Here is a 15,274-nt window from a genome sequence, read left to right as displayed (position 1 = left end):
AAAGTCCTAAACTTCCCATCTTCTCCAGGCAAGAAGAAGAAAGGGGTCGGGTCTACAATTACATGAATGCAGTGGAAAGAGATCTGGCAGCACTGAGACAGGGAATGGGTCTTAGTCGTAGGTCTTCTACCTCTTCTGAACCTACACCCACTGTTAAGACTCTCATCAAGTCATTTGACAATGCATCTTCACCAGGTACAGTTATAGGAAAAAAATAGATATATGCCATGTCCTCAGTAGTAACATGTAGTGTAACTTGCATATTATCCCCTCTTACTAGCCCCCAGTCCAGCAGTAGCAGCTGCTGCTGCTGCAGCAGCTTCAATTCCCCGCACACCCCTCAGTCCTAGCCCAATGAAGACACCACCTGCTGCTGCTGTGTCCCCCATGCAGGTAAGAAAAAAAAAAAAAAACTAAAAGGCTTCTGCAAATATTTGATCTGTTTGGTACACCCTGTATTTTATCTGCTTTGCTTTTTAGATAGCATGCTTGTAGACCCTTGCTCATATCTTCTGACCCATTGTCCCTTTCTTCAGGGGATTGGCAGAACTCAGTATAAGGTCAAGGTATTAAATTTGCCACCCTTTATCCAGTGTCTGATATTGATGGCTTGTTCTTAGGACTGGTAATCAATATTAGATCTGCGATTCTGACAGCTGAGACCCCTGCAGATCTGCTGCCACATGACATGTTTATATGCTGGTAGCTATGCTGCTTACTCACTGTATGATTTGTAGTGGCGAGTTTTGGTATTTCATTGTTGTCCCTTGTACTTATACGTAGCTCAAATTTATACAGTCAGTGAGCATGGTGGCTGCTGGGCTGTAAACATTACAGGGTGCCGCACAGTTTCTGAACATATGATCTGAGGGAGTCTCTGCTGTCAGACCCTTACAGATATAGTATTGATGATCTATGCTAAGGATAAGCCATTAATATTAGAAACTGGGTAACACCTTTAAATAAAACTATGATAGGCAACTTATAAATTGGTTGTTTTACCTTTTTTTTCTAATATACTTTTGTGCTTTACATGCATCATTCAGTGTCAATAAGAATAACTGAAAAGATGTGTAAGGGCTCGTTCACATCTGCGCCGGCACTCCGTACTTGAGGTTTCCGTTTCCTGCCTAAAACAGATGCAGGAGACGGAAACCTGCAGGAGGCTTTCTCACCCATTCATTTGAATGGGTGAGAAAGCTGTCCGGCCGTAAGCGGCAGTGAGCGTTTTGCGCTCTCCGCCGCGAAACCGGGTTTTATAATCCGGACACAGAGTCGGACATGCAGTACTCTGTGTCCGGATAAAAAAATCCGGTTTCGCGGCGGAGAGCCTAAAACACTCACCGCCGCTCACGGCCGGACCCGGTCTATGGTTTCCGTCTTCTGGCATGCAGAAGACGGAAACCATAGAACGGAAGGCTGAACACAGGTGTGAACCTAGCGTAACACGTGTATGTGTTCTGAATGTCAGCTGCACTGTATTGTCTTCATCTGTATGCTCGTTTTCTTGCAGAGACACTCCATCAGTGGGCCTATATCATCCACTAAATCATTACCAGGCCTGTCAGAGAAAAGACCAAGTTATGCTGAAATCCCAATGCAAGGTATAGACTTTTAATATACAAAACTCATGTTATTTCTTGCTTTTCACATTCGGATGCACATTATGGCTATAGGCTTTGCTTTTAGAAGACTTACAATAACTCTCTTAAGGGCAACACGGAGGCTCAATGGCTAGCACTGCAGCCTTGCTGCCCTGGAGTCCTTGGTTCGAATCCTGTCAAGGACAAACCATTTGCAAGGAGTTTATATGTTCTCCCCGTGTTTGCATGGATTTCCTCCCATACTCCAAAGCCATCCCTATATGGGGCTCACAATCTACATTAAAAATAAATAAATAATAAGAATTCTCTTAATAAACAGACTAATTTGGGCCTTGGGGACCAAGTATTTTTCATCATTGCATTCCAAGAGCTGGAACTTTGAACTTTTATATTCATGTCCACATCACCCACAAACTGTATGAGGGCTAGTTTTTGTTGGAATGAGTGCTGGGTGAGAGCAAATTTTCCTTTTCTTTTTTTGACGGAGTACTTATTTGCACTTCTACCGTTCCAAATATAATAAAAATATATATATATATATATATATATATATATATATATATATGTCTTTTTGTTTTTACTGTTTTGACACATTTGTGTCTCCATATTCTAAAAGCCAACTTTTCATATTTTTACACATTAAAAGGGTTGTCCCATCACAAGGATCCTATGTATACTGCTTGTTAATGTGGATGTAAGACTTTTCCTAAATACACTGCTTCAGCAAAACTGCTTTGTTTGTCTACTATCTTACTTTATTCAATTCTTTGTGGCCACAGCCCTGACTTATCTGCTCAAAAGTCAAGTGATGTGTCTGCTGCTCGGAGGGAGGAGGGGCTAAGTGCACGGGAGCGAGCCTGGAGGGGGGAGGGAGGAGGGGTTAAGTGTACGGAAGCGAGCCTGTGTATCTAGCTATTCCTGTGTCTACACCATGTGACCTAGCTTCCTGCTATCAGATAGGGGAGAGGAGCTGCTTGCATTTCTTCTGTTCTCCCAGTTATCAGGTTAGCTAATACAATTGTGTTCATTATGGCAGAGACAGGCAGTCTCTGTATGTAATACAGAATGGAGCTGCTGCTGCCTGTACTTCATAGTCCAATATGGGTGGGCGGAGCTGCACACGAATTTGGGGGCAGAGCTAAACGGCAGGTTGCATGGAAACCCCGCCCACCAAATGATGTAAGAAACCAGGAAGAAAGAAGATTTTACAGCAGTAAAGACTGGTGAGTATGCGACGTGGGAATACCCTTTAAGGACTTCTACCAACCAAGTCAGCTCTCTGTTCCTCCTAGTCCAAAGGAGAAAAATTATCTGTCCCAAATTCAAACCATTTTGGACATCGTTTAACAGTACTTTGCACACCCACGTCCTTGTTTCAAGATTACTTTAGCCCAAAGGACGTTGTCTGTACTTGACTTTTTCCACTGATGATTAGGTTATGTGTTTTGTTCTAGAACTTTGCCACCTAAGAATCAGCAAGGCTTTTTCTCGACATGCTTCCTTACAGTCAACACCTTAATTGTATTTACAAACTATGCCAAGTCTCATTTTAGTCTACAAGATGAGAACTGTAGGACTATTATGAATGCAATAAAATTGCTTATTTTCTGCAGATCATCTTCTAAGAACAGCTTCCAGCGCCAGAAATGCTTCTTCCTTACCAAGAGTCCCAGCCATGGACAGTTCCAAATCTATTGCCGGTAAAGAAATTTTCTCTTGTAACTGTAAGGCTAATGGCCCATGTAGTGGACTGTATTGCGTTTTTTCCCGCAGTGTTTTCTGCTTCCATTATGCCTTTAGGGAAACCACCAGCATTTCCGTAGGTATAATTCATGTGCTTCGATTTCTAAAAATGCAATAGTTTTGGAAATCGCAGCATTTCCTCTGTGCGTATTTTTCTGCAATGTGTGGATGGATTTCACTAGCCACTTTTCAGTGCCTGTAAAACACCGTGAATTTGTCATGGTGCCAGGGTGGTGGTCTAACATAAACAAAGTAACTCTCCTCCCCTGGTGACCCAAATCACCACACTTGCTTCTTTGTGTCACAATAGTGCCCAGGGAAGGTGAGTAACACAACTTTTTGCTGACCTCCCATGGGTCCCCACTAACTCTGTCTGAATGGTAAAAGATGATGTTATAATAACCTGCACAAAATCATGTGTGCTATCCAGATTGACGGTCAGTTTGTAATTTTTCGATTAATTCCCTGGCGTAAATTGTGGTAGAATCTATGGCAGCCCAAGGGTGTCGGAGGGAAACTCCTAATTAATAATGCAGTGCATAGAAATATGTGCCAGGCAGAATGTTTACTAGATATCTATAGGGCTGGCCCATAGAGCTGAAGCATAAACACATTGTTATAAGTAAATGCTGAAATGGAGAATGAACTACTATTGTTACTGTCCAATATTCCAGTAGATGGCTTTATAGCTCTCACTTTGCACGTCCTACTTCAGCATTCAGGTTTTTTTTTCTTTCTCTTCTTTTGTTTTTATACTTCCTGGCCTGATATTAAAACAATATTGGGTAGGAAGTGTCTGACCTGAACTTCCATACTGACTTCCTGTCCCTTTCCTCCACTTGTCTGGGATCCCTCATGGTGTTTTCAGATAGGTGTTTAGTATTGCGTATCCCTATTGAACATTCTTTGCCGAAAATAAGAATCTCCTTTTCTTCTAGTGTTGGTTTATCTTGTACCATTCTAAAAATCAAATAGTGTCAGCTGTTCTCCATACTGTAAGCTGGATGAAGTCTACAGATTGTCTGCTTTGAGCCATATCTAGCCCTGATGACTGTTTCCTTTTGTTTCTCTCTTCTCCAATGGCTATTTTTGTTCCTTCAGTGTCACGCCGCAGCAGTGAGGAACTGAAACGTGACATCACTGTGCCAGATGGAGGTTCTCCTTCTCCTTTGATGTCAATGACCTCATCCTCCCCACAACTTTCTCTTACATCTTCCTCTCCCACAGCATCTGTTACACCAACTGCTCGAAGCCGCATCAGGTATATTAAATTGACTTTACTGTACATTTTACCTGTTGACTTGATTTTTCCCCTGGAGTTTAATTCACACTTACATAGTACTCACTGTACTTTTGATGTGCAGCTGTTGTTAAAATGTAGGGTTTTTTTTTTTGAAGTCTTGCATATTTTTTTTACTTTATCTCATTGGATATTTTTCAACATTGAATATTATTGTATATGGATCGGTTGGGGATAATTACACATGTAGTAGATATTTATATTTATTTATATATATATATATATATATATATATATATATATATATATATATATAAAATTTGCAGAAAATCTAACCTCTGTATTGCAGAGGTTAATTTTGCTACAAATCTGGAAAATAGCATATTATGGATTGCAAAATCTGCATCTGCACAGGTTTTTGTACAGTGTGAATGGGGTTTTATAGAAGCCCATTTACTTGCCTTGAACGGTTACAATGCAAATTGTAACAATTATACCATGTGTAAACCTGGCCAATAGTAGAGTCACGTTTTAGGGACGTTAAGTGGGTATCATGTAATCTACATATAAACTTCATAAATTGTGCAAATACATGGAATTATTTATCTTGTACTGACCCTGAGTTACAGCCTGTATTATAGACCCGAGCTGCTATTGGAAACAGTCGACAGACACACCCTTAAAAGGTTAGCTGAGCTTCTAAAATGCAATACTCTGTGCTCCGCTGTATTCTGGGCAAGTTAGCTTTTTCTTCATCAGATTACTGTACAGTACCTGGTGTGAATACTACACTTCCCAGAATGTAAATCACTAGTGCAAGTTCTATACAGACTATGGGGTATCAATTAAGTGGACTTTTCTTTGCTTTCTGTTTATGCATTTTCCTTTTTTCATTGTCTGCATTTCCTTTTTTTTTTTTTTTTTTGTTCATTACCTCACATTTTCTACAGTTCATGTGTTTGTTGTGCATAGGGAGGAAAGGAAGGATCCTTTGTCAGCCCTTGCTAGGGAATACGGTGGTTCGAAGAGGAATGCTTTGCTAAAATGGTGTCAGAAGAAGACTGAAGGATACCCGGTAAGCATGCTTGGGTTACTGAGTAAAGACCGACTGTTTTCATATGTATCATGTAACAGTTTCTTCATGTCCGCTGTGGCACTGCATGGGTTATCATGTAAATGTGGTGTTGACCCTGAGCAAGCGTAGGCAGATTGTTAGGTTGGTTAATTAGGTCCTGGGTTATTAAGCAGCACTCTTTCTCTCCTGGGAGCGGATGAAGGATAGTTACTGGGATACACGTAGCTCCATCTGTCCAGAACCAGGAAGGAATTAGCAAATACTCTATGAATGCACAAATGTTGGTGGGGTGACTGTCACTTTATCCCTTCCATGGTACATATGATCATATTAGGGATGATTTGAGTATTTTGGCCCATCAAGACTTCCATTCAATATTTGTATGGCAAATGTGCTCAGATTCTGTATCCAGGTATCACTCTTAATAACTTTAGTGTTGTGTTAAATTCAATTGAAACCAGTAGGCACAGATGGGAGAGTAATGATATGGCATACACGCAATATTTCAGTGCTGTAAAGGGCCGTCAATCAAGACAAAGTCAATTTGTGTGACAACTTATTGGAAGTACGGATGAAACAGAGTTGACCTGAAACAATCTGCAATTGGTAAAACTTCTGCAATGTGATGTCGTAACATAAAAGACAATAAAAACCAATGAAAGGTCATTGGTTTCTGCTGCCTTCTATAAGATTTCACAATTGGCTGTGTAAGTACTTGAAGAAGTTGATGTCAACTTTGTGAAGTCTGTAACTTGAATTACCAGCCTATAGTGCTGTGTGAGCGGGGAGGAACACCTCCTCCCTCCACTCGCAGTACTCGTCCATAGACGACCGTTATCAGGAGGGGAGGGGGCGTTCCTCACCACTCTCACAGTACAGCGCTATTGGCGCTGCTGTGAAGAAGGGCGTTCCTGACTGACTGTCAGGAACGCCCTTCTGATAGTAAAGAGCTATGGTATCGGCTCCGATAGCTCTTCACCTGGGGCACAGATCGTGAAAGCCGACAGTGCGCTGAATTCAGCATACTGTGGGCTTTCTATCGGTATATAAAACCGCATGTGCCCCAACTGATGAAAGGTCCTCTTTAAATCGCTTATTGTAGAACGATTGTGAGACCAGTAAAATAATATGAATAGGTATGTATTGTTGTGCAAAGGTTATGTTACTTCCTGGCAAATGGCATTTTGCCAAATATTAGAGAAGCCTCCTAATGTAGAACCATTAGGTTGAAACTTTTACAGACTTACAATATTTATGTAGTCTACATGCACGCTGCAGAGCAAAACCTGATTGTCTTGCAAAACCTAGGACAATGTCTTTCCTTTCAAGTCCTAGAATATTTGGACAAGTCTGTTCTTGTCTTCTCTGCTCCTGATGTGACCTTTTGTAGAAGTGTTGGTCACTACTTAAATGTACATTCTTTGTTTGGGTATTTTATATGCGCCTTTTTGGAATTTTTCTAAGTTATTCTTGCAAATGGATGTGAAGTTTGTATAAATATAGTAGAATAACCTCCCGGGAACTGAATGTTTGCAGTCAGTACTATGGACTACATACTGATTTGTGTCAAAATCTGAATTAACACTAAAACAATATAAAATGAATACATGTGATCACAATGAATACACATCCTACTGCCTAGCACTTTATTTTGTAATGTATTTTTTGTACAAATTCCTCTGCCCCTGAGATTTACTGGTTTGAAGATCCAACTGCTGGAAAAACCAATATTCTGCTTCTATTGTATGGTCAATAGCTAAATATTGGGCTTCTTTTCCCTGCAGAGATCTGTTCGTAGTTTATAACCCTGGAGGTCTGTGTAGGAGTCCAATGCTGAGATTTCATGTCTAATACATAGACGTTATAGACATGCACACAAAAATTGTGCCGTGTACTACAGTACATGGCACTGGGGATCAGGAGATCCCAGGTTCAGGTCAGGACAAAAAGTTAGAAAAATAAGTTTAAAAGGTATTAAAAAAAAATAAAAAAAAATAAGTTTAATAAATATACATATTTTAACCAAAATAAAGTTACCAAATATGTTAGTATCCCCATGTAAGTCTGTATTAACCAGAAATAGCATTATTTATCTGAAATGGTGAAAACTGTAAAGAAAATGTGCAATTTCATGTAATTTGATCACATAACTCCCTCCCGCAAAAAAAATTAAATAGCAATAATATTAAAAATTCATGCATACAAAAAAATTGGCACCAATAAAAACATGTTCTGCAAAAAAGAGCCCTGATTTAAAAAAACAAACAAAAAAAAACTATAAAAATTTTATCGCCATTAGAATACGGTGACCCCAAGTAAATCGCTCATTTTTGAAAAATTAGGTATTATTTAGTTAAACCAAAATAAATATGGTATCTCTGGAAATCATAATGACACACTGGACAAGGTTATCATGTGAATTTTAATGCAGATTAAATGCTGGAAAACTAAAATGTAAAAAAAATTATAGAATTGTTGGGTTTTCACTTAAAATAAAAAACATTAATAAAAGCTAATCAAAATATACTGTACGTAACCCAAAATGAATATATTATTTGCCAACCAAAGAATAAGCCCTCACATAGCTATAGCAACAGAAAAATAATAAAGTTCTGAATTTTGGAAGGTGGAGATGAAAAATATGAAAAAAGTTGCTGAGGTTTAACGTCCAAATTTCTTCTTCATCCTTAAAGGGTTAAGCCCGCAGCATGTCAATTTATACTGTGGATTTTTACTGAAGATTTTCTGTCTTTTCAATGAGTAGAGTGAAATCTGCTACAGGATTGTTAATAATAAGGCCCTAGAAACTGCTATGAAAAGTATGGAAATGAACAATAAGATGCCGTCCTATTACAAACTCTTCATCTCATACATTCTCTTTCCCTCACCTGGGTTCGGGGTTTACTCAACTTTTGGCTGACACTGAAGAGTTCTGGTCGTGTGGACAAAGTGTCTGTCTTTCCTTATGCAGCTTTCATCTAGTGGGATTGTTCTTTGGCTTTTTTCTTACACCGTTTGCAAGTTCATCTGTTCTTTATTATGTCTTTTTCCATTGATCAGGAAGTATTCTTAACTTGATCAATCAGAGCTAGTTTACATGTAATAGCTATGAATGGGTGGAAAGACCGTAGAAATAAAAATGCCAGATTGATCCGTGCGCACCGACGATCTAATGATGTATGGTATTTTGTGCTGGTCGGAGTAAAGCAATTGAGAGTCCAAAGGGGAAGTTGGAAATCAAGGCCTAACTTTGTAGAAGTATCCTTGTATTTATCTCACACAGAACTCCTGATATCAAGAGGTCTTATTCTGTGTGTTGTGGGGAGGGGGAGGGATATTCATAAGTCCTAAATTTCTACACCTTGTGTGTCCTCAGATCTGCCTCTTTGGCTGAGCAGGTCATAGCTATTGTGTGTGTCTGCGCTCCTCAGCACGTACAGCTCTTCTAGAGTCAGGAAATGAATTCTTTATTATTATTGGTATTATTTTAGTTTCTTCCCAGAAATGAATTTGACCCAGGGACAGGCGGGGGTAGAGAAGACATGGACAGCAGGAGGGAACTTCCTGCTCGAGTGAGAAGGAGATTCCTTTGTATTACGATACACACAAATGTTATTACTGAGTTTTTTCTTACCTCCTAATACCAATGAATATACTTATATTGTTAATGGATAGATAGAAGCCCTTCATTCATGAATCTAATATACGAAAAGGTGAAATAGCAGCTTCAGAGACCTCGCCGTGCAGAACGGTTTGTGATATTTATTACGTGTATGGAAAATCCTCTTTCTCAACGTAACTCAAAACAAACCTGAAGGTGTAAGGCCCCGTTCACACGGGGTGCAGAATGGCGGATTTTGGTCCTGATTCTGATGCGGGAAGCCATGTCAGAATAGGGCCAAAATGCGCCTTCCCTGACTGTCGCGCCTTCCAACAGTCGTGGCTTCCCGCTCCGGAGTAGGCCCAAATGAATGGGCCTAGTCCGGAGTGTGCTGCCATGAGGCGGACGTCGTGGCTGAATCAGCCGTGGAATCCGCCTGAAGAAAGGCAGCTCGCTTCTTTTTTTCCGTGAGCGCAACATGCCGCTAACGGAAAAAAGTACCGTATTTTTCGGACTATAAGACGCACTTTTTTTCCTCCCAATATGGGAGGAAAATGTGTGTGTGCGTCTTATAGTCCGAATGCAGCGTGTGCAGCGTCTGTGTCCCGTCTGTGAGAATCAAAAGGAGAGCAGCACGGTGCCTGCCTGCTCTGCCCCTCCTTCCCTGTCTGTGTCGCGTGTTTGCAGGAGCGAGATATGAGAGGCAGGGAAGTAGGGGCGAGCCAGACAGGTGAAGGAAGCGTGGTTTCAAGCTTGCCGAGAAAACCACACCTCTTTCACCCGTCTGGCTCGCCCCTCCTTCACTGCCTCTCAGATCTGGCTCCGGCAATGAAACCACACAGACAGGGAAGGAGGGGCGGGCCAAACGGGAGGAGGAGGCGTGGTTTTCTCGGCAAGCTTGAAACCACGCCTCCTTCACCCGTCTGGCCCGCCCCTACTTCCCTGCCTGTGTGGCTTCATTGCAGAAGCAAGATGTGAGAGGCAGTGAAGGAGGGACGAGCCAGACGGGTGAAAGAGGTGTGTTTTCAAGTTTGCTTAGAAAACCACACCTCCTTCACCCGTCTGGCCCGCCCCTTTTTCTCTTCTTACATAGCTTCACTGCAGGGTGTCTCTTTCCATCCATGGATGAGATTAGATAGAATAGATAGGATAGATAGACAGACAGATAGGATAGATAGGATAGATAGGATAGATAGATAGATAGATAGATAGATAGATAGATAGATAGATAGATAGATAGATAGATAGATATGTTCAAATCACCCCCATATCCCTACAATACATATAAAACAAAAACATTACTGTGAAACACATACACATTTGGTATCCCTGTGTCCGAAAGCCCCCGGTTCTATTTAAATTGGTGAAATATTATATTATTAGGTTATTAAATATTTCACCAATTTTTTTTCCTTAAAATTTTTTTTTTCCCTATTTTCCTCCTCTAAAACCTTAGTGCGTCTTATGGTCCGAAAAATACGGTAAGCTAGCGGTGTACATAGACCTCTGTTGTGAGGGGGCGGATTATGACGTGGATTCAACGCCAAAATCCGCCCCCTCTTGCCCCGTGAGCCCTAATACAGCATACAAAAACATATATGAGTACCTGTAAAAGCTTGCAATATATAAGCCAATATGTACAGGTTGACTTTAAGAATGAAAGGGTCTTTTTAAGTCCATTGTATTACTGATGAAATGGATGTTTTAGAAGAGTCCACAAATATGTCCAGAATCTGCTTTATCTGATCCCTGTCTTGTATACAAGGACAGAATAATGCAGGATATAATTGTATATTTCCCATTATAGATGCTTACAGTTTCTTTATGTTTTGCAGAACATCGATATCACAAATTTCAGCAGCAGCTGGAATGATGGACTTGCATTCTGCGCTTTACTCCATACTTATCTTCCTGCCCACATCCCATACCAGGAGCTGAGCAACCAAGACAAGGTAACCAATTGTCTGACACGTATTGGGTTTGTAGCAGTACATAGAATACCTATCTATCACCATTAAACCAGTTATCAGTTAGGTCTCGCAGGCAATTACTTATTTACCTTTTTTTCTGATTTAGAGGAGAAATTTCACGTTGGCATTCCAAGCAGCTGAAAGTGTGGGCATCAAATCTACCCTGGTAAGTGCTGGAGACTTTAAGAATTCACAAGTGACTTTTTTTTCCCAGTTTCCTTTTTGTTTCAAGACTATTTTTTTTTATAATTTCCTTTTTTTTAAATTCCCAGGACATAAATGAAATGGTACGAACTGAGCGTCCGGATTGGCAGTGTCTCATGACGTATGTCACGTCAATCTACAAATACTTTGAAACCTGAATCTTGCTCATGTCTGTCAAGACCTCTTCCTCCATCTGGAATTTCTTTAAGGAAACTGACGGAAGATTTGCCATTCATATGATATGAGAGTGGTTGAAGTGTCTTAACTTCCAAGCATCTTAAACAGATCTCACCCATATGCCAGACAGACTATGACACATACATCCGTCTATGTGAGCTAAGGGTCATCCCATTTTCAGATTGTAGTATCTCAGGATGCAGCTTGTGCCAAGGCAGTGGAAGCAACCAGATAAATGCAGGGGGTTGTATCAGTTTTTTAAGCTTTGCTGATGTTCTCCTAGTGCCTTAGCAATGTGTGCTTCTCTCAGATGCTCTGACCACCTTCAAGAACATATGAAATACATCAAAGAATAGTAAATATTAAAGGGATAACACTAAAGCACATATTGTGCAAACATGCTAGCTGCTGCCTTTTATTCCTGATTGTCCCCTGTTCTTCGTGCCTATAACACTAGTGACAATACGTGTGAATGTTTTTTCTGCATTCAGCTCTGGCCTTTGGACATATGAGAGCTGTAAGTGACACAACTGAATGCTGCATGTACAGTGTTCCTGCAGACTGACCGCGCTCGGGATATAGCTGCTGAGATTTTCCCAGGCTATGTCTTGCACAAACCTTGGACTCCATATCCCATGTTTCTTTAAGGAACTTTGTCAAAAAATCTTCACAAGCCACATACCAGGCTCGGTACATGCTTCCTTCCGCAGGTGCTTTCCCAGAAGGGTTATATTAATATTCCAAATTTTTTTTGTTTAGTTTTCTAGTATTAAAGTGGATGCTTCTCATTCCAGCACACAAGGTTGGAGCATTCCCACTACTCTATAGAACTGCACAGGCTTCATCTGGACTTATCAGCATTGCAACATCCTGTAAAATGTAGATTTGCTGCATTTTTTTTTACTATTATTATTTCTTGATCTTCTGGATTTGAACTTGTGAATGGTAGAACGGTTCTGTTCTCCTTTTCCCTCTCTGAACTGTCATTCCACTCAGCTCTATGGGTCACAAAAAAAATTCCTACAGTGGTTTCCCAGTATAGTTTACACATGGAAAGCATAAATCTCTTCCGTAGATGCTGACCAAGACAATTTACATTTTTTTGGTTGAAATGTTGTAGCACATGAGAAACGGCATGGTTTTTTTATCCGTTACTTTTATAATTCCATGTCTGCTATGCCGTAGCACTTTGTATAATGTGAGAATAAACTATGCTAGTAAAACACCATACATTTTTTTTTAAAGGGGACCTGGTTTGGAGGTTTGGAAACATTAAACCTGCAGCATGTCCTTTATGCTGGAGGAGGTGAGGACCCCAGGTCTAGTATTCTAAAACCCATCCATCACTCCATTCAGAAGTCTGAGATCTTTTAATGTGCCAGAGACGCCTGCAGCTCCCATCACCAGCGCGTTGCACTATTGCAGCAGAAGTCCGTATGCATTGTTTCATAGTGCATGTGCAGTGACATGAGGTGTACTCTCATCTCACAGATTAAAATTCTTATCAGGGTGACAGATGGGATTTGGATTACCACATTTGGGGCCCGAAACCCAACAACATAAGGACATTCAGCCTGTTTACGGGTCCACAACTTGGCGATGCTTTCCCTTTTTGAAGGAGTTGGCTTCTATTAGCCAGAGTGGAGAGCCGCAGAGTGATGTCCATACATTACAAGGACATTCATGGATTTGTCTTTTTTTTTTTTTTCTTCCCTGGAACCTTTAGAGACCATTGCAAGAATTATGGTCCAGTATACCTTGCAAGTAATCCATTGTGAAAGAGTATGGCTAGCCGGTGTACCGTCACAGGGTACATACTTGGCAGCTATTTCTGAATGTTCTCTGCCAATGGGTTGTGAGGGTCAGACTTTGGGGTGAACTTCTTGCCTTCTGATTGCCAGCCTTAGGTGTTGCTATGAGGTCAATTATATAGGGCATTCATTGTTAAATACCATTTACATTTACTTAGGACTCTCTAGACATATTTTATAATGTAAAGTTTTCAGGTTAATTTATTTTGCTCTGTTACTTTATAACTTTTGTCACATGCACAACTGTAGAACGTAAATGTTTTGCCAAATTTTTTTTTTTTTTTTTTTTGTATGTGGGAACCAGAATGAGTCTTTGTAACCATTTCTGTGTATGATTATGTTCTTCTTCTATGTTAAGTACAAAGTATTTAAACAGAGACTGCCTTCAGAATGAAAAATCCTTGCCGCCGCAGTTGCATTGATACTTAAGCTTTAACCACATCCTGGCAGCAGAGCCCTGTCAAAGCATAACAATAACATATGTATTTCATCATTTAGGTTTCTCTCTGCAAGCAAGGTGTTAATGGCAGTGTTTTATTATTATTTTATTAATAACATATCTATTACATATGATATATGTAAACATGTGTTGGCTTTGCGATGCAAAAGGGCATTTCCAAAATAAAGACATAAAGCTTTGTTTCCTTGGGTCTCTGCTTATTGAGTTAATGTGACATGAGGCAAGGCTGCGACTATGCTCACGTGAATCAGATTTGTACAGTCTATATCTAACAGGTATTTTAGAAGAACATCCGATGCGGCCTTCAGATTTGTACAGCAGATGCACAATCTCTAAAGCTCTGGGGCCATATAAGGATTAGCTTTTTTTTTTTTTTTCTTTTTTTTTTTTTTTTTTTTGTAATAGCTAATAGTAATTGTAATAGCTAATCTACCGTACTTTTCCCATACAGAATCTGTGGAAATAACAACCACGCTAGACCCCTCCCCCCACCCAGAGATAAAGAGATTTGTATTGCCTTTAGAATTGAATTTATCATGTGTGAACTTACCCATAAGTTGCATACTTCTGTGTTTAGTTCGTTGGGTTATGTTTTTTTTTTGTTTTTTTGCTTTCATTGTGTCATCTCTAGCCCACTGAGCTACATTACAATGAAAGATAACACCTCTGTTAGAAAACTGAAGGCAGACCACACATTATCAGACCACTCACAATAGGTGAGTCATATGAACCTGGAGTCCATCTATGGAGTGGCTACTGTAAAGTATATCTCTGAATGCTGTTACAGGGACAGACCAATTGTTCAGACAATACAGTTTCCGCCATAATTACGTAAACGTAAAAGGATAAAAAAAAAATAAGAAAAATAATGGATCTTTTAATTAGTGATACGTTCCCTGCAATGATGGACGAAGTAGGCAGTTGCTATTTAGAATCTATGATTTTTTTTTTCAGACCTTTTTATGTATATACACATTACACACTCCTTATGGGTATTAAATGATGGACTTTTAGTCTATATCTTAGCTTAAAGGGTTTTTGTGGCCCTAAATAGATTTTTCATACTGATATCAGTGTGTGATGTGTGGGGGTAATATTAGTAGAGCTGCAGCCCTGTCCACTGCATAGCGGTGGTTCTGCAGAGTTGCAACGCTATGTACTATTACTTGAATAGGAGCAGCCTGCACACGTTCCCTGTCCCCTGCACCAGCTCCAGTGGGTTATGGGTGATGGGACATACTAATCACATAGATCACATACTAATGATCCATCCTGTGGATAGGTCATCATTAGAGATGAGCGAACACTGTTTGGATCAGCCGATTCGAACAGCACGCTCCCATAGAAATGAATGGAAGCACCTGTGACGCTGACTTTGCCGGCTTCTGG

General features: G+C 40.2%; 1 protein-coding gene across 3 annotated transcripts in view; it reads left to right on the top strand.

Annotated features, from left to right (window-relative positions):
• Positions 1 to 14,065, top strand: part of SPECC1L (sperm antigen with calponin homology and coiled-coil domains 1 like) — a 35,330-nt gene extending 21,265 nt beyond the window's left edge. For 2 of the 3 annotated variants that reach the window (XM_075276074.1, XM_075276060.1), the window contains exons 8-17: positions 29 to 195; positions 281 to 393; positions 1,514 to 1,604; positions 3,218 to 3,304; positions 4,449 to 4,608; positions 5,217 to 5,273; positions 5,560 to 5,662; positions 11,099 to 11,215; positions 11,340 to 11,399; positions 11,506 to 14,065. In XM_075276074.1, the coding sequence (XP_075132175.1) occupies positions 29 to 195; positions 281 to 393; positions 1,514 to 1,604; positions 3,218 to 3,304; positions 4,449 to 4,608; positions 5,217 to 5,273; positions 5,560 to 5,662; positions 11,099 to 11,215; positions 11,340 to 11,399; positions 11,506 to 11,595 (1,045 nt within the window). In that variant the 3' untranslated portion in view covers positions 11,596 to 14,065. The remainder of the gene's footprint in view (positions 1 to 28; positions 196 to 280; positions 394 to 1,513; positions 1,605 to 3,217; positions 3,305 to 4,448; positions 4,609 to 5,216; positions 5,274 to 5,559; positions 5,663 to 11,098; positions 11,216 to 11,339; positions 11,400 to 11,505) is intronic. The other variant, XM_075276067.1, reaches the window with a different exon arrangement.
• Positions 14,066 to 15,274: the final 1,209 nt, after the last annotated feature.

Source organism: Leptodactylus fuscus, chromosome 1 (genome assembly GCF_031893055.1).
Source record: "Leptodactylus fuscus isolate aLepFus1 chromosome 1, aLepFus1.hap2, whole genome shotgun sequence".
Classification (NCBI taxonomy): domain Eukaryota; kingdom Metazoa; phylum Chordata; class Amphibia; order Anura; family Leptodactylidae; genus Leptodactylus; species Leptodactylus fuscus.
This window is presented reverse-complemented; position numbering and strand designations above follow the sequence as displayed.